Raw genomic sequence first — 25,663 nt, forward strand, 5'->3', positions numbered from 1 at the left:
ATACCTGGACCCGGGTGATATGCAGGTAGAGGACACGGGACACCCACATACCTGAACCAGGTGATATGCAGGTAGAGGACATAGGCCACCCACATACCTGAACCAGGTGAAGTGCGGGTAGAGGACACAGGCCATCCACATACCTGAACCAGGTGATGTGCAGATACAGGACACGGGCCACCCAAATACCTGGACCCAGGTGATGTACAGGTACAGGACACAGGACACCCACATACCTGGACCAGGTGAAGTGCAGGTAGAGGACACAGGACACCCACATACCTGGACCCGGGTGATGTGCAGGTACAGGACACAGGCCACCAGGAAGCAGATGCAGAATACTAGCAGGAGCAGGACGGCCACACTCCTGGGGGACAGAAAACATGAGGGTCACTGATAGGTGGGGATCAGGAGGGGTGGACCCAAGAGATGGCTGAGAATTGGCCCCTCCCTCCACATCCCCTGTGCCCTCAGGAGGAAGCAGCATCGTTAACCTGGATGCCTGCCACTCAGGTCTTTGGGGACTGACACAGCTGGTTCTCTTTTTTAGGAGAGGGCCTGCCACTCGGGTCTCTAGGGACTGACATGGCTGGTTCTCTTTTTTAGGAAAGGGCATCTGGGGTTCCTGAATGAGAACTGGGCCCCTCCTGAGTTTACCTCCCACTTCTCCTATCCCCACTGCAGAGACCTAGCTTAGGCTGAGAATCACAGAACTTTTCTGGAAGACATTTTCCTCATGATGGAAAGACAGGAGTTTCCCCGACTTTGCAGAGCTATTCTCTAGCTGGGCTTTGTCTGGGAAGGACGTTTTTAGAAAACGCTTAAATCCCAAATAGGCCCATGAGGCAGGCTGCTGAGTTCAGTGTCTGTGGGCTGGGCAGGATGCAGAGCACCCAGGGCTGAGCTCCCTCCTCCTCCGCAGGTGTGGGGTGGCCTCCATGCGCTTTCAAACTCAGAGGAGGTAGTATTCCCGTAGGTAGCTTTTATTAAGAAATGAGTATGTCTGAAAGTAAAGTGGCAAGTGCAGACTTAGTGGTGTCTTTCTTGCAAAAACATAAAAAATGAATAAAAGCTGCCAAACTCACGTTGACTTATATGAGGTTTAAATGTTATTTAAATTATTGTTTTTCTTCCTTTTAAGAGGCCACTTTTCCTGATTTTAAGTTTTTGAAAATAACGTGGATCTAGAAGCCAATGAGCTCATTCAGTGCAGTTTTTTCTCAAAAGTTATTGTTGTTATTATTATTATTTTTAGAGACAAGGTCTCACTATGTCATCCAGGCTGGAGTGTAGTGGCGAGATCATAGCTCACTGCAGCCTTAGACTCCTGAGTTCAAGGCATCCTCCTGCCTCCACTTCCTGAGTAGCTGGGACTACAAGCAAGTGCTACCATGCCTGGCTAATTTTTTTTTTTTTTTTTTGGTAGAGATAGAGTGTTCTTATATTGCTCAGGCTGGCCTTGAACTACTAGCCTCAAATAATCCTCCTGCTTCAGCCTCCCAAAGTGCTGGGGTTACAGGCATGAGCCACTACACCCAGCCAAAAGCTATTAATTACAGCAATGGTGTATGTTGCATAGATGAAAAAACATGAAACTATATGGTGTCTTAGAATTAAGTAAACTCAAAATTTAAAATGGAAAGTGACTAGTCCCATGCCATATGCCATCAAGGCCTGTTATACTATTGACACGCGAAAATGAGGAAATGATGGTTGGCTAATGTCTTCCCCAAAATGTTGGGCACATTGGGGCAGTAACTGTGGGAGACGAAGCTTGAGCATATAACAGAAATACAATCACGAACCCCCGTAACCGGGACTTCTTGTTGAGTTCCTCACCTTGTTGACAGAAATACTCACTGTGGGAATATTAGAAGGTAGACAAGGCCAAATAAGGCAGCCAGGATGAGGGTGAGGACAACAGCGCTGGTGAAATACTCGTCCTGAAGCTGGTGGTACTGTGTAAGAGAGAAGTCAATCCATCAGGGCTGAGGGCTTCCTCCAGCCACGCAGCGCCTTCGCAAGCAGCACCAGGGGAGCCGAAAACCAGAGTTGCTTACCTTTTGCTCCCGTTCGACATGTTTGTACTTCAGGGTAAAGAAGTTCAGGTCTGCCATCTCCAGCTCTGTCTGGCGGGCTTCTAAGAGGCGGCTGATGTACCTGTTGACACGAGTGCCCGGCGTGGTGTAGACAACGTTGGTAGAAAAAGATGAGCGGTTTCTGAGTTTTTCTGAGGCTGTTCTCAATGCCCTCCGCTGGAGCCATCATGGAAATAAAGGAATATCATCAAATTCTCCACTTATTGAAGAAAAGCACCTGTACTCTCCCTCCAGCCTGATCTGCTGCAGGGTGGGGTCGGGTTTGGGAATCTGACATTTAATAATCATGGCTCTGCCCTGCTGGTGGTGAGATGGCAGGTGAGTCATCTCAGCAGCCAGTGTTGGGGTTCCCACACCTGTAATGGGGGCTTTATGGCCCCTGCGTGATGGCATGGCAGCAAGGATTACGTGATTAAACACGTGTGCAGTGCGGAGAACAGCACTCAGTAAGAGCAGGTTCCTAAACTCATAAAACCCCAACACATGCAGAAAGAGATGCCCCAGAGTTACAAGAGCAAGAGTCCAACCCCCTCCTTCTAAGAGAGAGAAACGGTGGCAAAAGGAGTGGCTTCACCAATCTCTCACTCTGGCCAGGGCTGATGGGAACAGAGAGTGCGCCTCTCCTCCACAGCTTCCACATGTCACATGAGGGATACAAGAAAGCACCCATTTGCCAAAAGGAAAATAGAGTCTAATTTAAAACCACTCGCCATCAGCTCACTATCAGTGCTTCATAAACAGAACCTTTGGTACTTAACACACTTGAGAAGAAAATAAGAATATTAAAAGAGGCTAGCCATGCAGTTCCAGAAAAGATGAAATGAACACACTTGTTTTTATTCCTACTGAGTGGTAAAAACACTGACAATACATATAAAATAAACACATAGACTGTGAAAGGTGGAAAGAAGAGGGTGATCTCAGGGACCTTGCAACTCAAAGGAAAACAGTGTGGGGTGGGTGGTGTCCGTTGGGGTTTCTTTCTGCCTTATTTATCCCAGACTAGAAACTAGAGAAGCCGGCATTCAAAAACTTTTTTAAAGCGCCCCCCACAAAAAAGCCTGTTCTTTCTAGCCAAAAAAAAAAAAAAGTCAACCTAGCAAAACAGAAAACTTTTAGACAATACCACCCTATTGTAGCCAAAGACCATTAAAAAAAAAAAAAAAACTGTGGCCCCAGCTCCACCCAGGCCAGCAAAGACCATGTGGGGAGCCTCGACTTTGATCTTTATTAGGCTGTGAGGAGGCACACTCAAGGTCCCACTGACATAGTGCCAGAGAAACTTGAATAGGGAGTGGAGATGTTCATCTCCACTGAGTGGTAATGAGCTCCCACTTGCACTGTCAGTGGAGGCCGGACAAGGAATCTGAACATCCATATCTACTCAACAGTAACAAGGTGCCAGGTGTCACCTTGGTGCCAAATGCCAGGCTGTCATGGAAGATGAGTAGGAAACCTGGAATTCCACCTGCACTGCCCCAATGCTGTAAAGTCTGAAGAGATTTCAATAGGGTTGAGAGTATCACAACATAATACCCAAATGTCTAGGATATGAAAAAAAAAATTCATAATATCAAACTTTAAAAAATGTCAACTTGAATGAGAAAGACAATCAACAGATACTAACTTCAAGATGATGGAGCTGTTAAAATTATCTGACAAGAATTTTAAAGCAGTCATTATAAAAATGCTTCAATAAGTAATTATGGACACACCTGAAACAAATTATAGAAAGTCTCAGAATAAAAGAAAGTATAAGGAAGAACAGATAAAAATTACAGACTTGAAAAATTACAGACCTGAAAAATACAATAATCAAAATTTAAAATCCAATAGATGAGCTGAACTGCAGACTGAAGTGCACAGAGTAAAGAATTCCTGACCTAGAAGACAGAGCCACAGAAATTATCCAATCTGAACAATGAAAAGAAACCAGACTTAAAAAAAAAAAAAAAAAAAAAAACAGAGCCTGTGGAACTGTGGAACTAAAATGGAAGATTTAACATTCATTCATGTCATCAGAGTCCCAGAAGGAAGAAAAAGGGTATGAGACTGAACAAATATTAGAAGAAATAATGGCGGAAAATGTCCCAAGTTTGGCAAAAGATATAAATCTACAGATTGAAGTGAGAAAATCTCAAACAGGGCAAACTCAAAGAAACAGATGCCAACACACATCACAATTAACTTCCAAGAACAAAAGACAAAGGAAAATTCTTGAAAGCGGCATGAGAAAACTGATATCTGATTTTTGGGGGGGAGGGGAAGAAATTAGAATAATAGTGTCAATTCTTCAGAAACCATGGGAGCCAGAAAAAAGTGGGAAAACATCTGTCAAGCGCTCAAGAACCGTCAACCCAGAATTCAACATCTAGCAAAATTATACTTCAGAAGTGAAAAAAAAAATTATAATGTTTTAAGATAAAGGAAAGTTGAAAGACTTTATAATCAACCTAAAGAATAGCAAAAAGAAATTCTTGAAACAAAAAAAGAAAATAGTAAAAGAAGGAATGTTGGAACATCACGAAGACAAATAACCGAAAGGATAAAAATGTGGGTAAATGCAATATACTTTCCTTCTTCTCTTGAATTTTCTACATGTTTTCTGGTGGAACTAAAGATTATAAATTGTCTGATATATATAGAGGAAATATTTATGACATTTATGTTATAAATGGGGAAGGATAAAGGGACTTAAAGAGAGGTAAAGTTTCTACACTAAACTTGTTAAAATGTTGACATCAGTAGGCTGTAATGTTACGTAAAAATGATATATATCTAGATAAACTTGTATGCAACAAAAAACTGTATGCAACAAGACATACTATATATAAATCAAAATGGAATTCTAAAAATTGCTCACATAAACCACAGCAACATAGGAAAAAAAAAACAGAAATAAAAACAGAAGGAACAAACAGAAAACAAAAAATAAGTTAAACAGCAGACTTACCAATAACATATCAATAATTGCATTAAGTGTAGATATTCTAAATATACCAATTAAAAGAGGCTGTACTAAATGATTTAACAAATAGGATCCAAATATATGCTGTCTAAAGAAACTCACTTCAAATATAGCAACATATGTAGGTTGAAATTAATAGAATAGAAATTATACATCATGCAAACTTTAAAGAAAGTAGGAGTGGCTGTAGTGGTAACAGAAAAAGTAGATATCAAATCAAAAAATATTTACCAGGGATAGAGAGAGACATTACAAACTGATTAAAGAGTCAATGTAAAAGGAAGACATAGAAGTCCTAAATGTGTATGCATAAAACAATAGAAATTTCAATCACACGAAGCCAAAACTGATAGAATTTAAGGAGAAAGAGCTAGGCGCGGTGGCTCACGCCTGTTATCCCAGCACTTTGGGAGGCCAAGGCAGGTGGATCACAAGGTTAGGAGTTCAAGACCAGCCCGGCCAAAATGGTGAAACTCCGCCTCTACTAAAAATACAAAAATTAGCTGGGCATGGTGGAGGGCGCCTGTAATCCCAGCTACTCGAGAGGCTGAGGCAGAGAATTGCTCGAACCCAGGAGGCAGAGGTTGCAGTGAGCTGAGATCACGCCACTGCATTCCAGCCTGGGAAACAGAGAGAGATTCCGTCTCAAAAAAAAAAAAAGAGAGAGAGAATTTAAGGAGAAATAAACAAATTCTCAATTACCGTTGGAGATGTCAACATCTCTCTTGAACAATCAGTAGGACAACTAGACATAAAATAAGCTAAGACATCATCAAACAACAAGATCTAATTGACATTTATAAAATACTCCATGCAACAATGGCAGAATACATTCTTTTCAGGTACCCAAGAGTATGTATTAAAAGACCTTGGCCATAAAACAAAACTCAACAAATTTAAAACAATTGAAATCATACACATCATGTACTCTCAGACCAAAACAGAGTCAAACTAAAACTAGTAAGTTAGATAACAGGAAAATTTCCAAGCATTTCTAAATAAGCCATAGGTCAAAGGGGAAGTCTCAAGGAAAAAAAATACATACATATATATATACACACACACATATATATATATATACACTCATCTGAATGAACATATGCCAAAATCTACGGGATGCAGCTAAAGCAGTGCTGAAAGCTAATTAATAGTACTAAATACCTATATAAGAAAAAAGAAAAAGTCTCAAATCAATAATTTAATTGTCATGTTAACAAACTAGAAAAAGAAATGCAAAATAGACTCAAAGCTAATAGTAGAAAGGAAATAACAAAGAATTCAATAAAAAGAAAACAAACAAAAAAAAAAATAGAGAAAATCAATGAAACCAAAAGCTGGTTCTTTGAAAATATCCATAAAGTTGGCAAATCACTGCAAGCCTGAAAAATAGGAGTGAAAAGACACTAACAAATTTAGAAATAAAATGAAATTTTACTACATACTGTGCAGGCATCAAAAGGTTAATGAAGGAATATTAGAAACAACTCTACACACATAAATTTGACAACTTAGATCAAATGAACTATTCTTTGAAACACAACTACCACAACTTATCCAACATAAAGGGTAAATTGAAAAATCCTATAATTTCTAAAGAAATTGACTTTATAATTTAAAAATTCCTGAAGAAGTAACCTCCATGCCCAGATGGTTTCACTGACAAATTCTAGCAAATGTTTAAAGAATTAGCACCAGTTTTAACCAATCTCTTCCAGAAAATAGAAGAGGAAGCAACACTTCCCAAGTCACTTCATAAAGTCAGTATTACCCTGATACCAACACTAGACAAAGATAGTACAAAAGAGAAAACTAAGATACTACAAAAGAGGAAACTACAGGCCAATATCCCTCATGGATGTAGATATAAAACAATCTAACAAAATATTAGCAAATAAAATTCAGCAATATATAATTAGAATTTTATAGAATAAACAATTATAGGGATGAAAGGCTGGTTAAATACTTGAACATCAATGTGACCACCAGATGAACTGCTTAAAGAGGAAAGTCAATTGATACAGAAAAATCATTTGACAAAATTCAATACCCATTCATGATAAAAATTATCAGAAAACTAGGAATTAAGGGGGAACTTCTCCAACTTGATTAAGAACATCTACAAAATGCCTGTAGCTAACATCATACTTAATCATGAAAGACAGAACGCACTCCTTCTATGATCTGGATAAAGTACATGATGTTGGTTCTCACCACTTCTATTCAACATAGTGCTAAAAACCCCAGTCAGTGCAATAAGGCAAAGGAAGTAAATGGCATACAGATGGGAAAGAAAGAAAATTGTCTCTAGTTTCAGATGACATAATGATCTACATGGAAAATCCCAAGGAATATATATATATATACACACACACACACACACATATATATATAAATCTCCTAGAACAAATTAGTGAGTTCCACAAGGTGACAGTATAAAAGATAAACATTTAAAAAATGGTATTTCTTTATACTAGTGATGTAAAAAGGAAGACCAACATTAAAATGTAGTATCATTTATAACCACTGAGAAAAATAAAATACAAGATGTAAATCTAACAAAACACGGCGAGGTCTCGTATGCTGAACACCTCACAATGCTGATGAAAGGAATCAAAGAAAATCTGAACAAATGAAGAGGCATACCACATTCATGCAAACAGAAAGGAAAAGGGACTAGAATAGCCCACTTTTCTTTAAAACAATAAAGTAAGAAGAATCACTGTACCTGATTTTAAGACTTACACAACTACATAAATCAAGACAGTATGGTGTTGGCAGACAGACAGATAAATAGATAAATGGAACAGAATAGAGAACCCAGAAATAGCCTCACATAAGTATGGCCAACTGACTTTTGACAAAAGTTCAAAAGCAATTCAATGAAGGAAAGATAGCTTCTCAACAAATGGTGCTGGAGCAACCAGATATCCATAAGCAAAAATAAAATCTAAAAAATAAGTGAAACTTACACCTTATAAAAAATGAACTCAAAATGGATCATAGATTTAACTATTAAATGTAAAATTATAAGATTCTTAGAGTAAAATGTATGTTAAAATTTGGGGACTTGGGCTATGTAAAAGGTTTTTAGATATGACACCAAAAACATGAATCATAAAAGAGGAAAATCAATAAATTGGTTATCTTCAAAACTGAAAACATCTGTTCTATGAAAAGACAAGCTACAGACTGGGAGAAAATAATTGCAAACCACATCTCTAACAAAAGAATCATTTCTAGAATATACCATGAACTCTTAAAAATGAACAGCACACAAAAAAATCAAATAATCCAATTAGAAAGCAGACAAAAGACACGAAGAGACAGTTCACCAAAAGGCAAGAGAACATATGGATAAAAAATGAGCACATGAAAAGATGTTCAACATCCTTAGCCATCAGTGAAATGCAAAAATAAAATCACAGTGAAGTATCACAACATACTTATTAGAATAGCTATATTTAAGAGAGAGAGAGAGAGAACACCAAATGCTTGTGAGGATGCAGAAGAACTGGATCCTTCATACACTAGGGATGCGGATATAAAATAGACACTCTGGAAAACAGTTCGGCAGTTTATGAAAAAAAATCTAAACATGACCCATCAATCACACATCTGGGCATCTATCCTAGAAGAGTTAACATGTATGTGCACACAAAATTTCGCACAGCAATGTTTATGGCACCTTTATTTGTGAAAGTTAAATACTGGAAACAGAAATGTCCTTCAACAAGCAAATGGCTGAACAAACAGTGGTCTAGCCATACCATGAAGGACTATTTAGCAATGAAAGGAAGGCACTATTAACACACACAACTTGGAAGGATCCCAAGGCCATAATGCTGGATGAAGAAAAAGCCAACTTCAGAGATCACATACTGTATGATTCCATTGAGAGGGATGATTCCAGGTAAAAACCTCCATACTCAAGGGAAAACTTTGTCCTGAAGCTGGAGATAATGAGGAAACCATGCTCAGAGTCCTTGCCAGTGCAAATCTCTGCTGCACCCCGTAGCTTTTTCATTACCCATTCAGGCTACAACCCCAGACAAGCAGACCTTGACTTGAGTCTCCTGCCGGTCACTGGTTATTTACCTGAGGTTGGGCTTGTTCAGAAGACCAATGGTCAGTATCAACTGCTCCCTGGTCTGATAGTTCTGAGAGTTCAAGTGAAAGGTTGATGGACACAGACCTTGAGGTCAGGGCTGATGGACACATGTCCAGCCTTAAGTCGGGGCGGATGGACATGGGTCCACCCTCCACTTGGGGCAGATCCACACAAGTTCACCCTCAGGTCAGGGACTGAAGGACACAGGTTCACCCTCAAGTCAGGGACTGAGGGACACAGATCCTCCCTGTGGTCAGGGCCGATGGACAAAGGTCCACCCTCAGGTGAGAAAATGATGGACACAGGTCTACCTTGAGATCAGGGAATGATGGACACAAGTCCACCCTCAGGTCAGGGAACGATGGATCCAGGTCCACTCTCAGGTCAGGGGCTGATGGACACGAGTTCTCCCTCAGATCAGGGACTGAGGAACACAGATCCTCCCTGTGGTCGGGGCTGATGAACACAGGTCCATTTTCCGGTTGGTGCTAATGGACATGGATCCTCCCTCAAGTCAGGAGTGACAGACACTGGTCCACCCTCAGGTCAGTCATACCTCCAAACCCTGTCACCACCCAGCATCCTCTGCCTGTCAGCTCACCTGCTATGTCCTGGGTTACTGACTGTCCTCCACAGTCATAAATCACAGTCCTGGGCTGTGACGGGCAGCCATGAGAATGGCCAACACATTGAGAGGAAAGTGGCTGTCCTTCAGTGAGTAGATGATACACACATCTCTGAAAGTGTACCAGGAGGAGCCCAAGGCCACAGGGATGGACAGGAAGGTGAGGCTCCTACAATGTCAAAAGAATCCTGGAGGATGCAGTGATATCACTGACCATATTAACAGTCAGAGGGGGAACCACCAGGCTAAGCATCTTAATACCTACTCAAGAGTATTTTCTAAAATTCAACATCCACTTATCAAAAGAAAAAATCCAAAAGCTAACTCAAAGGGATCACTTTCTTGAAATAATTAGCCATATACTATTACTCCTAACCCAAAGCATCACAATTAGTGTAAAACCCTATTTAACTATTATAGCCAGAACAAAAAAGAATGCCCACCCTATTGCAATCATTTAACATAGGATGAAAAAGAGAAAGCAAAATTATCACGATTTGAAAAACATACTATTGTAGATCAAAAAAATGCAACAGAATTAAGTAAAACATTATTGCAATCAGTTTCAAAAAGTGTGGACCAAACAAGCTGAAATTTTATCTTCATTAAATTCAGATACATATGGTAGAAGTCATATTTTTTAAAAATTCCTAGCCATGTTTAAACAAAATGCCTAGGAGATGGGGTAGGAGAGCCCCTAGGTGGATCAGAAACAGAGAAGAAAAGACAATTGAGCATTGAGCATACCGGTGATTTTTTAAACCATGCTAAAACACAGAGCTGACTCCATTAAGGAAACCAAGGCTCAGGTGCATCGGTGGTGGGAGCGAGCACAGCAAGTGCTTGAGAGAGAACAATTTGGCAACAGCTATCCGAAATTAAAACAGACACACCATTTAATCCAGCAATTCCAGTACAAAGAAATACCCTAGGCTATCCTCGTAAGATTTAGTAAGACATTTGTGAAAAAAGGATGTTCATGACACCAGAAGACATGAGACCAACTTCTAGAAATAAAAGTCCCCACCAACCAACAAGTCAGTGTTGAAGTCACATGCCTCCCTTAGAAATGACTCCAAGATTTTCTAAAGTCTGTCACCTAGTGAAAAGAGTGTGGACGACAAAATGATAAACTATTTGCATTAATCTCTGGTACACACCCAAATTGATCTTCTAGAAGGAAATACAAAATGGCAAACATCTTGGAGGACTTAATTTTTGTATCATGTGTGGATGTTGCTTTTATTTTTTAATTCAAGCTTAAATATTTAAGAAGAGAAGAACAAAAGCAGCACTCAATAAAAAGAGAGAGAGACCGAACTGGGAGGCTTCTGGGTGTACCTATTAGAGGAGACAACTGTGCTGCCAGGTATTAGGAAACTGGAATAGAGGCGTGTCCCACGCTGACTCAGGCAGGCGATGTCATGTTCCCCACCTGGTGGGCCCAGTGGGCGATGAGCATAACAAGCCTAACAGGCTGCACACACTCAGGCAGACACTTGACTCTCTGGATTCCACTACACAAAACCATCAGAGAAGGAAACGTACTTTCATGACCAAAAGCTCTGCCCACGATTTGCTTCATTTAAACATAACAGAAATAACCTAAATATCAATGGAGGTTAAGTAAATGGTTTCTCTTTAGGCTGGAAATCTATATAATGATTTTTAAAAATCGTATTTTTTGCCACCATAAAAAAGAATGAGTTCATGTCCTTTGCAGGGACATGGATGAAGCTGGAAACCATCATCCTCAGCAAACTAACACAGGAACAGAAAACCAAATACTGCATGTTCTCACTCACAAGTGGAAGTTGAACAATGAGCATACATGGACACAGGGAGGGGAACATCACACACGGAGGCCTGCAGGGGTTGGGGGGAAAGGCAAGGGAGAGCATTAGGACAAATACCTAATGCATGCAGGGCTTAAAACCTAGATGATGGGTTGATGGGTGCAGCAAACCACCATGGCACATGTATACCTACGTAACAAACCTGCATGTTCTGCATCTGTATCCCAGAACTTATAAAGTAAAATAAGGACCAAAAAATCATATTTTTGATAAGTATTTAATACTATAAGAAAATGTTTATGATATTTTTGCAAGCAAAAAAAAAAAAAAAAGAAAAAAACAACGAGCAACCAAACTGCCTGTGTATCATCAAGTTTATTTAAAAAATACAGACACACACACTTAAGAAACTGGAAGGAACAAAATGTTCATGATAGCTTTTTTGTGGGATGGTAGGATTGCAGATAAATGCTTTTCATTTTCTCCCTTGTGCATTTTTGTGTTTCTCCATATTTTCCATAATCAATTATGTTTACGATCAGGAGAAACTGCTGAGAGAAGAAACAGCTGGCGTGAATGCCCTGGGGGGTAAGGGCTGATGGCAGGTGACAGTGGCTGCTGGGCAGGACCTGAAGCTACATGCACAGTTGCCCCTGTTGCAGGGTGGGAGACCAAATCCCCAGGAGGACGTCCAGGCCACTCAGTGAGGGATGGATCTGAACCTACAGGAGAGGCATCAGATGTGTGGGGTCTGACACATTTTCTCTGCTGGACCAAATTTCAGCCAGGCTCTGAAACTTCTCCTAGGCCCAACGGTGCACTTCCTTGTAACATCCAGTTTTAGCAGGAACACCCCACCCTCAATATCCCATCCCCCTCCTATCTGATCAGGTTCCTCACCCTCCACCAGCCCCCAACCTTGTAAAATCCAGTTTTAGCAGGAACACCCCCCCCTCAATATCCCATCCCCCTCCTATCTGATCAGGTTCCTCACCCTCCACCAGCCCCCAGGGGAGGCCTGATCACCTAGACCTGTCTTCAGCAAGAATCGTGCTAGGTCAGTTGGCCAGAATCCCCTTACCCCTATGTTTCCTCTCAGAAATTTTCCATCCACTGACCCTCACTACCCTCCTTCTGTTAGGAGCTGAGTCCAGCCTCTACCCTCAACAGCACGACTCCACTGCCACTGCTGGGGTTCCTATGCTATAGCTATGGTCCCACATACAGACTGTCTTACTGTGTTTCAGCAAGTGTCATTGAATAATTTTTTTTTTTTTTTTTTTTTTGAGATGGAGTTTCACTCTGCCACCCAGGCTGGAGTACAGTGGCACGATCTTGGCTCACTGCAACCTCCACCTCCTGGGTTCAAGCGATTCTCCTGCCTCAGCCTCCAGAGTAGCTAGGACTACAGGCATGCACCACCACACCTGGCTAATTTTTGTATTTCTATTAGAGATGGGGTTTCACCATGTTGGTCGGGCTGGTCTCGAACTCCTGACCTTGTAATCCACCCACCTTGGCCTCCCAAAGTGCTGGGATTACAGGCATGAGCCACCGAGCCCACCAAGCTGGTCAAATAATTTTCTTTAACAGCTCCTGCCCTCCTGGCAGACTGGGCCCTTGTGCAACACTGCCACCTAGAGGCCAGTCCCCGCTGCCCTGGCTCCCACATCCCTCAATGAGCACAGTTGGGGAACAGGGACCCTGAGGAAGAGGACAGTCTGAGGTGGTCCCAGTCTGTCCAAGAGCCTTAGCAAGCTGTTCCCCTGAACTCCGGACACGTGTGCTCACAAAAGCAGCGCCAAGGTCACAGATGGCACAACACACTCTCCCACCTGACACCTAACTCCAGCTCCAAGGCTGGGCTCCACCAAACGCTGACACTGGCAGGCCTGGGCTGAGTCTGGAGGTGCGGGTAGCAGAGGTGGGGAGAAGAGAGTGGTAACAGGCCTGGGCACCTGCAGAGGGTGACTGCTGCAGGTGGGGACTGCTGTGTGCACACAGACTGCACCTATTCCTCTTGTCCTAGGCATACGCCCTACTGGGACCACCGCAGACATCCCTGCAGAGACCACCTGCCTGTCGTGTCCCGTCACCACCTTTGATGCCTCCTGCAGTGGAGATGCTATTCTCCTCCCCATTTCTGACTTGCTTTCACTCATCACAAGGCAGCGGCAGTAGGGAGCCCTGTCTGGGGGGCAGATGGTGATGAAGGAGTGACACTGGAACTGCAAAAGCCCAGGCTTCCAGGCTCGCCCTGCCCACAGCACCTGATGCAAAGCTGGGAAACCTGGGGTCCAGGGGTAGTGAATCAGGTACTGTGGGCGAGGAGTCAGAGGTGGAGACTGCTGAGAAGACAGTGTTTTGGTGTTTTGCCCATCTGGACGTCCTGGGTGGGCTGCAGACTGAGAGTAACAGGGGAAGGCCATCTGCAGGCAGTGCACTCCCGCACAGAGAGGGAGCCAGGAAGCCGCACAGGCACAGACAGATGAGGCACAGGCTTGGACGATGGGGGCAAGGATGACAGGTGGGTAGGGCCAGGCTTAGTGTGACATCCACCTAAGGAGGGAGGGTCCAGCACATCTGCCCAGAATGAATACCCTCAGAGGCCATTTAGACAGCAGATGGGGAATTTTAGCTTGAATTTATAGATAAACACAAATAAATACATAGATTATGGATAAATACAAAGAATGCCAAGGAGCAAAAAAGTACACTATAATGACTTTTGCAGGAAATAAAAAGTAGCTCAGCACTGAGCAGCATTTACAAGATTATCCACATGTAAACAGGGAGTTCTGATCTAGCCAAATCGCATGGGGTCCATATTGGGAGGGCAGGAGACAGATCAGTCCCTGGCAGCGCCAGCATGGCAGGTTCCCTGGCTGTTCCTACCTTGTCATCGTCCTCGCAGGTCATGACATTGGAGAAGGGGATCTCGGCCTTGAACATCTTTCGGCAGTGCATGAGCTGCACCAGCAGGTAGCAGACAGTCTTGAACTTCATCCTCTTGGCCGGTTTTATATCTGAGAGAATCAGGCCTGGAAATATCTGTTCAAACACACAAGGGGCAAGGAGAAATGCTGTGAATGAGGCACATTCTGCCTCTCGGGCTGGGAATGCGATCCTGACACCTACAGCCACCCCAGGGCACTGGGATTCATTTGCTCGGTGCCTACTTCACGCCAGGCATAGGGGAACGTGCCAAGAATAGAGCAGCAAACAAAACCACAACCCACGTCCAAAAGGTTCGATTCTCAAACCACACCAAAGGCCTCTAAAAGCCAATGTGATGCATGGAATCCTGAAGCGAAGCGGGGGGAGGCTAGAAGCCCTGGTCAGGAAAGACAACCAGGGCTTGAAATAAAGGTCTTTGCTACCTCATTCAGCTTCCAGTATGTCCCCTTCTACGGACAAGGAAAGAAATCGCATGGGGAGGATGGGGAGGGCTGCGCAGGGCACCCAGCTGAGGCTCAGAACCTCAAATCCCTCACAGTCCTCATGTTCTGGGTGAAATTCCATCTGTAAAACCGGATGAACATCACCCACTCACCCCTGGGGGCCTTCTCAAGGTCAAATGTGATAGGAAAGTGGGACCCCATGAATGTCCCACTGTCATCACTCCTGCTGGCCGGCCTGGCTTCTGAGTGAGGCCAAAGTTCCTGCACCCCCACAGTAGCCCTGACCCCACCTCCTCTCCAGAAATGGGGTACCCCTTCCTTGGCCTCACTGCCTACCTCTCAACTTCACTTTCTCTGGCCCCTAGAGGTAGGTACAAATCTCCACTCTTCAAAACAACAAAACCCCCTTCTTCTGAGCATTCTCACTCTTCCCCTCCCACTATTAAAGATTCTCTAAAGTGGGGCTGTATACTGTACCTACCTTGTCACCCCCTTTCACCCTCAAACTACAGGACTGGATGCTATTGTCTATGTCAATGTGACAGAGCCCAGGGGCCTGCATCTACTGGGGTGCACAATGACTAGCTCCCATAAATTGTTCTTTAAAAAGAGCCAACACAGTAATGGCTTTGCACCCTCACCTGAGCCATCGACCCTCCCCTGAGCCCTACACCCTCCCCTGAGCCCTACACCCTCCCCTGAGCCCTGAACCCTCCCCTGAGCCCTGAACCCTCCCCTGAGCCCTACACCCTCCCCTGAGCCCTACACCCTCCCCTGAGCCCTGAACCCTCCCCTGAGCCCTACACCCTCCCCTGAGCCCTACACCCTCACCTGAGTCCTACACCCTCACCTGAGCCCTGAACCCTCACCTGAGCCCTGAACCCTCACCTGAGCCCTACACCCTCACCTGAGCCCTGAACCCTCACCTGAGCCCTGAACCCTCACCTGAACCCTGAACCCTCACCTGAGCCCTACACCCTCACCTGAGCCCTGAACCCTCACCTGAGCCCTGAACCCTCACCTGAGCCCTACACCCTCACCTGAGCACTGAACCCTCACCTGAGCCCTACACCCTCACCTGAGCCCTACACCCTCACCTGAGCCCTGCACCCTCACCTGAGCCCTGCACCCTCACCTGAGCGCTACACCCTCACCTGAGGCCTGAACCCTCACCTGAGCCCTGAACCCTCACCTGAGCCCTACACCCTCACCTGAGCCCTACACCCTCACCTGAGCCCTGAACCCTCACCTGAGCCCTACACCCTCACCTGAGCCCTGAACCCTCACCTGAGCCCTGCACCCTCACCTGAGCCCTGCACCCTCACCTGAGCCCTGAACCCTCACCTGAGCCCTACACCCTCACCTGAGCCCTGAACCCTCACCTGAGCCCTACACCCTCACCTGAGCCCTGAACCCTCACCTGAGCCCTGAACCCTCACCTGAGCCCTACACCCTCACCTGAGCCCTACACCCTCACCTGAGCCCTACACCCTCACCTGAGCCCTGAACCCTCACCTGAGCCCTGAACCCTCACCTGAGCCCTACACCCTCACCTGAGCCCTACACCCTCACCTGAGCCCTACATCCTCACCTGAGGCCTACACCCTCACCTGAGCCCTACACCCTCACCTGAGGCCTGAACCCTCACCTGAGCCCTACACCCTCACCTGAGCCCTACACCCTCACCTGAGCCCTGAACCCTCACCTGAGCCCTACACCCTCACCTGAGCCCTACACCCTCACCTGAGCCCTACACCCCTCACCTGAGCCCTGAACCCTCACCTGAGCCATGAACCCTCACCTGAGCCCTACACCCTCACCTGAGCCCTACACCCCTCACCTGAGCCCTGAACCCTCACCTGAGCCATGAACCCTCACCTGAGCCATGAACCCCTTACCTGAGCCCTGAACCCTCACCTGAGCCCTGAACCCCTCACCTGAGCCCTGAACCCTCACCTGAGCCATGAACCCCTTACCTGAGCCATGAACCCTCACCTGAGCCCTGCACCCTCACCTGAGCCCTGCACCCCTCACCTGAGCCATGAACCCTCACCTGAGCCATGAACCCCTTACCTGAGCCCTGAACCCCTTACCTGAGCCCTGAACCCCTTACCTGAGCCCTGAACCCTCACCTGAGCCAGGAACCCTCACCTGAGCCATGAACCCTCACCTGAACCCTGCACCCTCACCTGAGCCCTGCACCCTCACCTGAGCCCTGAACCCTCGCCTGAGCCATGAACCCCTCGCCTGAGCCCTGTACCCTCGCCTGAGCCCTGTACCCTCGCCTGAGTCCTACACCCTCACCTGAGCCCTGAACCCCTCATTTGAGCCTGATCCCCTCACCTGAGCCCTGAACACCTCATTTGAGCCCTATACCCTCACCTGAGTCCTGCACCCTCACCTGAGTCCTACACCCTCACCTGAGTCCTGCACCCTCACCTGAGTCCTGCACCCTCACCTGAACCCTATACCCCTACCTGAACCCTATACCCCTACCTGAGCCCTCAACCCTTCACCTGAGCCCTGAACCCCTCACCTGAGCCCTGAACACCTCATTTGAGCCTGATCCCCTCACCTGAGTCCTGCACCCTCACCTGAGCCTGACCCCTCACATGGACCCTGAAAGTGACTTGATCACTCTTGATCATGTCCAGATCACTTTTCTCTGGGCAGGGTGACCTCAAGTGCCCCATGTAAGATGGTAACAGCCCACCTCTATGCCCAGCACTGCTCGGTTCACAGAGCTCCCCATCCCTGGCCCCCCTGCAGGGTTTCATGCCCACTTTGCAGGGGAGGCAGTGAAGGCCCAGGGAGGGGAAGGAGGACACAGAATGGCCTGCCCTGAGGTGACCCCAGATCTCTAACTAGGGGTTCCGGCTCCCTTACCTAGACCCCTCCCCACACCATAAGAAACAAGGCCCAGGACAGTGTTAGTGGGGACAACTCTCCCCATCTTAGCAAGTTCACAGCCCGGAGAAGCAGTGCTTGGAGAGGAAGCAGGAGGAGTCACATCTGTAAAGCTCTGCACAGGCCCAGCAGCTAAGGATCAACCAAATAAGGGGGGCTCTGGTGCCTACCTTTCGGCGATGGGATGGCACAATAAAAAAGGTTTCAATGTTATGAGTTTTCAAGAAACTGTTCCTCTCATGTCCGTAACCTGGTTCTACCTCGTAGTCCCCATTCAAGCATGCTAGGGTCGTCTTTGTGATATGAACCTTCCTACAAAAGAAGGAGGCAGAGGCCGGATGAGTGGGGAGCCACTGTTCAGAGTCTGCAGGGCCTCGCCAGAGGGGAAGGGGCGCAGGCAGAGGCCTCCCTGCACCAGGGCAGGCTCCACAGGGAGTATTCACGCTCCCATGCAAGTCCATCCATGCCAGGAGGGAGGGCCCAGGCAGAGATACAGCAGGGCCATCAGGAACCACGCCCAGCAGGACAGCAGGGATGACTGAGGTGGGGGACACAGGGCCAGAGGGAGAGCAGAGGAACCAAGGGAGAGAGAGAAAGAATATGTCAGGACTTATAAGGGAAGTTGAGGAAAAAGTGGCAATGATTTGAAGAAGAGAAAGAGGAGAGGAGACATGGGAGTCCCTCCCAAACCACGGTCTGGGCTGGTCAGCACAAGGAGTGGGCAGACCCCACTGGGTAGCAAGAAGTCAGGGGTGGCCACGGTGTTCACACACAAGGTGGGGTGGGAAGCAGGGTGGTGAGAAACAGGCTGTGGAGCCCAGGCGTTCACGCCTCCCCAACCAATCTTCTGGTGAGGGCAGGAAATTCCCCCACAGTTGGCATTGTCTCAGCAGAAAACTCGAATACCCACAGTCTCTGCTCCTTAGCAGGGAACGCCTGAGCTCATAGGTTTATGGGGCGAGAAGCAAACTCCCCAGCTTCCAAAACCATTCCCTGCAAACCCAATTCTTCACTTCACCGCACAACCTTCTGAACTCCTCGCGGGGGAAAAGCTTGGGATTCATAATTAAACTCTAAGGCTGGCTGAGGACGAAAGCAGGGAGCCTGGCTCAGATGGGAGGCGGTTGAAGGCAGAGCTGCCATGCTCACTGGGATCCTGAGAGGGTGAGGACAGGGCTCAAGAGGTCATGAGGCCTTTCCCAGCAGTGGCTCCACCAGGATCCCCAGAGGAGCAGGAGAGTGGGAAAGGGAGGGACGGGGAGGGACTGCCAGGCCAGGAAGAGGAGAGGTTGCAAAGGGGCCAGAGGGCAGCATAGGCAGGTTCTCTGACTCCAGCCTCAGCTCGTCCCTGTGCTGCCCCATCTACAGGGACCGATTCCTGCCATCAACTCAGAGTGCTTGGATCCCCGGGCCCAGTCCCTGCTGGGATGCTCTCTGGGTACCCCCATCAGCAGCTCCCATTGGCCTGGGGCAAGCAGGGCGCTCATGGAAAGCCTCAACCTTGCTGCTTCCTGCCCCTCTGGAGGGGCCCTGGAAGCACCTGGGGACACCGTCACCCCCATCAGCCCGGCCCTGAAAAACAAAGGTCACCGAGGTTGTCTGGAAACTTCCAGGCACCACAGTCTCCAGAAAGGCAAGTGTCTGTGCATTCCTGTGTTCAGCTGATGCCTCATCCATTCCATCAGCAATGGAGATAGCAGCTGCATAGCCCGGCCTCAGGAGCCAACAGGGAGAGGAAAACGCCAGTTCTCACTGAAGCCCCTACTTTATGCTGAGCCCAGGGCACACTGTGGGGCGGCCAGTGTTCTGCAAAAGTTGCCTGCTGAGGGGCAGCCAGCGTTCTGGAGAAGCTGCCTGCTATGGTAGCCACTGCGAGATCATACAAAAGGGAGATTACAGGACCCGGGGGTGGCAGAGGGGTGCATGGAAATCTTCCTCAAGATAAGGCTGAGCCTGCCACAGAGCACAGCCGTCAACAGCCCGTGGCACTTCTCAGAGAGCTCAAAGAAGGCATCATCTGTGACCCAGATGTCCATGAGCTCCTAGATGGCTGTGTGGAGCTTGGGGGTGGAGAAGGAGCTCTAAAGTCCCAGCACTTTCCATTTGCATATTTGAGAAAATGAAACCAAAGACAGCAAAAAGAGAAGTGATGCAGTGACAATAAGCCATGAGGACAGCACCATACCATGGGCAGAGGTCCCCACACGCATCTGCTCTAGCCTTCTGGTCCCATGACAGCTTTTTGTAGATGTGCGCCAGGCTCAGCTGGGCCCAGCACAGAGTGGCAGCCAGGCTGGGTGGGACGCCCACCACAGGGAGTCTGGTTGGCAGGTGCGGCTGGGACAGGCAGGCTTCTCCAGGAGCACTCACACAAGTGCCCTTAAGGGCACAGCCCAGAACCTGAAGCACGGATTTAGCCCAGGGGTGCGCAGCCACCACCCACCTCCCTCCCCTCCCCGCCCCATCCCCGACTTACCCTGGCAGGCCAGCGGCTTCCATGACATTGGCCAAGGTCACATCATTGGACCACACGTCATACTGCCACTTGCGCAAGCCCAGGACACCACAGAGGACCCTGCCCGTGTGCAGACCCACACGCATGTTCAGGTCCACCTCGGTGGCTTCAGCCACGGATCTGCAACACAGACACAGAGCGTGGGGCTGGGGCTTACCTTGTATCCACCCAGGCGCCACCTTGCTCTGCATCGCTAGGCTGTGAGCACCATGGAAGCTAGGGCCTTGTCCTTGCTGCATGTGGCCTGAGCGTGGAGGTCTCCTGGCATAGTCAGTGGACACAGTGCCTTCCTGCCCACCTGTCAGCTGAGGGCCTTAGGCAGGAGGGGTGGCTCTGGCCAAGCTCCCAGCCAGCTCACACCTGTCCACACCAGACCCATGAGTTCCCTTCATGGCCTCCTAGAGGGCCTTCCCTGCCCAGGGCAGTCCCCAAATCCCAGGTAGACCTGGTCATTACCGTGGAGTGTGGCATCATGACAGTTCAGATTAACATAGGGCTCTGTGAGGCCACTGCTCCCTCGCAGGGACCCATGCCTGCTTGCCAGCCAGATGCAGATAACAATCCGCTGGAAACATCCACAGAATCTGCAGCCCAGGCATCGGGCTTCCCACCCCTTCCTGACGCACAGTTGACCTTAGGCCTCAATACAAATAGTCAAGGCCTGGAGGCCACATCCAGACATGACAGGCTGGTGACATGAGGGGCATTCACCAGGAGCCGGGGTGGGGACAACAGAGTGCGGCAAGGGGCATTCGGGAAGGGAACAGAGACAGAGCAGGTGGTGAGAGAACTGAAGGCTTCTGGGAAACCCCAGGCCAGCCTGGCTGAATCTAGATGCCCATCTCTATGCCTCAGTTTCCTCATGTGTAAACCCAGTTCCAGCTAAATTCACTTTGACAAGCTCTGAAATCATTTAAACTCTAACCCAGTGCATCTTAAGGCTTAAGAGGCCAACCTCCTCTTTCTATTCCATCCGGGATGGAAATACTAACAAAAGTTCCAAGAAGGACTGAGGGGCGGGCCATCATGTGGTGACAGCAAACCAGCTCAGCCTGGAGTCCCATTCTGGAGGCCTCTGTGTATCACATTCGTCAATAACAACACGGTACGTGCAAGGCATGGCTGTGCCACCCACCCGAGAAGACTGCGTGTGGTTTACCTTCACTCCGACTTCCCACTGGGGCCTCCTTCCTGGAGCCCCAGCCAAGGCTCAGGAAGCACCTGCTCAGCACAACCCCACTGCTTCCCCGGCCTCCACTGAAACCCTTGCCAGCCGCCCGTCACTACTCACTTCATCCTTACAAGGGCCTGTCCTCGAAAACCACAGCACTTGGAGGCCCTGGCAGCCACTCCAAGGCAGATGGCTGCCCAGACCACAGAATCACACAAGTCCCAGCGCAGATTTCTGAGTTCAGAAACCTCAGTAAACTCAGAAGTATGCATGCCACCGATTTACAGTATGTGGAAGTTAGACTACTGATATATCTTTAATACCTAGGTAGTTTTATATATTTTGAATATACTTTTTTATTTAACTTTTTTTCAGTTGTTTGCCAATCTTCTTTGAGCACTGAAACCAAACGCTGAAATAAAAATTTATTTTTCAAAATTCACAAAAGGAAATGAGTATGGGAAAATGTAAATAACAAAACATACTAATAATGTTTTTGTGCACTGGTAAGTGTTTGTACCTCTGAAGCCATGAAACGGTAAATGGCAAGGAAACCTCTGGGACCCATGCCCACCTTCATCCCCAGACCAAAGCTTTAGGCTCCCAGCAAGTGGCACCTCGGCCAGCCTCCAACCAAATCCATGCCACCACGTTCTACCTATACTCTCCGTCTTCCATCTTTCCCAGTAGGTTCTGCCTCAAATATCTCAATTCTTGGTAACATCAGATCTGCAGTTAACTGAACAGTTACTTCTAAAAGAATGATGCATCCAGAACTGCTCTCATAGTGACTCCTCCTGGTCTCACCATTCCTGGGATGCCCAAGCTGGCTTTGTCTAAATCCAACAGAACCTTTAACTTCATTTCCAAGGAACAGAATTTCCACGGACTTTCTTGGCTTTATTTGTACTATGTTTTTTCTTTATTTGTGCTCTCAGGTTCACTTATTTATCACACGTGTTTTTTAGGCAGAGGAAAAGTCTGACATTTGCCCACCGCCTACAGCCATGACCTTGGTCCTCTGAGCTGGACCCCAACAGGAAGGAAAAAAGGAAGCGGCCCATCTTGGGCAGAGGGGGCCACTGTTGGCCCCTTGGCATGAGTAAATTCTGGCAGAGCTGAAACCTAGTCACGGCTGCACTGAAGCTCAAAAGTGAAAGGACAGGTGAGCACACATTCATTCATTTGTTCAATGAACGTCTATTGAGCGTCAGCCATTATTTCAAGCACTGCAGCTATAGCTGTGCATATAACAGGGGCAAAAAAGAGGAGAGAGGACACTATAGAGGCTGATTTACCATCACCTAGGCAGAATTTCTAGAAATAACAACAACACACACGCCTGCAGCAGCCTCCAAGCCCCCATCCTTGTGTGCTGGGAAGGGTGGGGCAAATGGTTTCAGCCTCAGGTGGTTCAAGCTCATCCCCTCAACTTGGGCTCCTCCCTTCCCCACCTAAGACTCAGTTTTCCCATCTGTAAAAATGAGCTTCTCAATCTAGAATATAAAGATTCAGAAGCTCCACGTCCCCTAACATTTTAGGGAAAACCATGTGTGGTGGGTGTAGAAGTGTGCACACAGGCATCACGTCTCCCACAGAAAATCCATCCCTAAATGTATCAACAGGTCTGGCTCTGAAAACTAGAATCCAATAATTAGAGGAAGTAATCCTCCAAGTTTCTCCATGCTGAGAAACTGAAGCATGCTCCATGGCTCACACACAAGCCCCCTTGTTAAAAAGTAAGGTACTGTTGGGGACAGCCCAAGTGCAAGGCGAATAAGGTTAGCAGGCATCCCTTCTCGCACGACCTCCAGGGATGCAGGCTGGGGGACAATCGAGTTCTACTGACGACTGCAGCACACACAAGCTGAACCTAGCAGCTCAAAAGTGGGTCAGGGAGGAAAAGCACATGCCATTTACTTCTAATTTAATTCAACGTAGTAAACCAAAAATACACACTGCCAGCAAGGCATCTCAACTGAGTCTGTTTAGCAAAAATGGTGGCTTGCACACTTGGTGGTCATGTGGAATAATGAGGTTCCTGTTCAAAATCTGATTCACGGTTTGCCTATCACCTGTGATGGACAAGGCTTCCCTCATGAAGTGGACAGACAAATCCACATTCCTATGGGTACACAGAACCATGTGGCTTCAGACAGAATCCTACAGAATCGGCCACCGGCTCCCTCTTTCTGGGAGTTGATGAATCAATACTTGCAGCGGCTCCTAGAACCAAGTCTATGCAGGCCCATTTAATCTGAGATCTCATTAAATTATCAAAACAACTCAGAGATGCAACACTATTTCTCCATTTTACTGCAAAGAAAATTAAGGACTCGAGGAACCTGAAGTATCGCCTGAAGTGTGGGAGCCAGGAATCTGGCAGGTTCCTGAAATCAGAAGCCCCTCTCCTTCCTGGTCACTCAGGCACTGAGCCTGCCACCCAGGGCTCTATCAAAAGAGGAAGTCAGTGGGCAACCGCTGAAATTAGTGTCTTGGGGCATAGTCCGCTCCCTTGGAGATGGAAAGGGCTTTCTGGAACAGAATCAAACTTAAGACAGGAAAAAAATGCAGTTGAGAGTGCAGACCTCACTACTGAGGAGTGGCAGGGAGCAAACAAAACCAGTGTGCACAACTGCGAGGCCCAGCATGGGCCCTGAGGGGAAAGGTTAGCTTTGGCCACTTTACCTGTTCACCTGAAACTTTGTGTTTCCAAAGTTTCAAATAAAACACTCCATTCCAAGGTAGGAGGAAGAAAAAGACATTATATAAAGTGTCCTCCTCTGCCTGGGCAAGCTGCCCCTGTTGACAAACATATTCTATCTTGCATGTGCAAGGCAGGGACATACACAGCCCAATGTGGCTGCCAGGGGATGCCCCAGATGCCTAGATGGTCCCAGTAGAAGGCCGGCCATGCAGAGCACACACTGGTGGGTCCCAGGGTCTGTGACAGTCTGAGGAGGAAGAAGGGTTTGTTTGGTTGGGAGGCATATTCCGCGCTCAGTCTTTGGTGGCTTTTCTTCTGGTCCAGAGCCAGGAAGCTGAGTGACAGGAACTCCGGTGTGTAGAGCTTCCTGAGGCCCTGGGAACACTCTGGTAATCAGGAGCCCAAGCAGAGAGCAGCTACAGGAGGCCCAGGAAGATGCCCCTGGCACTACAGTAGGCCAGCTTCAGGTAGCAGGGCCAGAGATGTGGAGCTGGGGGCACCAAAGCCTGAAGAATCTCACAGACTGAGAGCCAGCAGCTGGAATGCCAGGAGAGCCGGCCAAGAGGACACAGGTTCATGGAGCAAGTGAACCAGAAAGTGGAGCAAACCAGGTGAGTTTGCAGCTCCAGGCAGCTCCAGGTCAGATGCAGAATCAGAGGGCAGATGCAGGGCTTCCTGGGCAGCAGCCAGGAAGAGGCGTGCCCGCAGAAATAGCTTATAACCCATCAACATGCACATCAAGCAAGGCAGAAACAGGAGTAGAAGGAAGGACAGCACCCTTTAAGGCCCAGAACCTCAAGCAGGAGATGGGGTGTCACTGAGCACAGGAGCATTCGCAGTCAAGTGAGGAGACCAGGGGCCAACAAGGAGCACCAGACCCCTCTCAGGAGGACCCCGGTCGGCACAGCCAGGGTCACCAACCTTCAAGGGCACAAGGCCATCCGGTTCAACTCCTCAAGCCACCTGGTCAGCCAGGTCAGCTCACATCATTCAACTCTGCTTGTGTCTGTGCTCAGCACTGAGTGGGGGCTTCCCAAATATTTACTAAGCAAATGGACTGACATCTGTCTCCTTAGAGCATCTACCTACAGAGCCTCATTTTCGCCCAAGGAGATCATACAAAACCAGATGTGATATGATATATGATCTATATACACACAAATAGCATATGATATGATATGTGATGTGACATAATGTGATTTATGACAATGTGATATGATGATGTGACCTATGATGAAATATGAAAGACAATTATACGACGTGTGATATTTGATACAACATGTGACATGTTATATGGTAGATGATGTGATATGTGATAGTGATATATATTACATGAAACACGACATGGCATGTAACATATGACATG

General features: G+C 47.3%; 1 protein-coding gene across 1 annotated transcript in view; it reads right to left on the bottom strand.

Annotated features, from left to right (window-relative positions):
• Window positions 1-25,663, bottom strand: part of ADCY1 (adenylate cyclase 1) — a 142,980-nt gene that overhangs the window by 41,851 nt on the left and 75,466 nt on the right. The window contains exons 6-11 of the mRNA XM_007981391.3: window positions 20,381-20,539; window positions 18,075-18,216; window positions 14,492-14,647; window positions 2,061-2,255; window positions 1,861-1,958; window positions 283-367 (exon numbers count right to left, since the gene is read on the bottom strand). Of these exons, the coding sequence (XP_007979582.3) occupies window positions 283-367; window positions 1,861-1,958; window positions 2,061-2,255; window positions 14,492-14,647; window positions 18,075-18,216; window positions 20,381-20,539 (835 nt within the window). The remainder of the gene's footprint in view (window positions 1-282; window positions 368-1,860; window positions 1,959-2,060; window positions 2,256-14,491; window positions 14,648-18,074; window positions 18,217-20,380; window positions 20,540-25,663) is intronic.

Source organism: Chlorocebus sabaeus, chromosome 21 (assembly GCF_047675955.1).
Source record: "Chlorocebus sabaeus isolate Y175 chromosome 21, mChlSab1.0.hap1, whole genome shotgun sequence".
Lineage (NCBI taxonomy): Eukaryota > Metazoa > Chordata > Mammalia > Primates > Cercopithecidae > Chlorocebus > Chlorocebus sabaeus.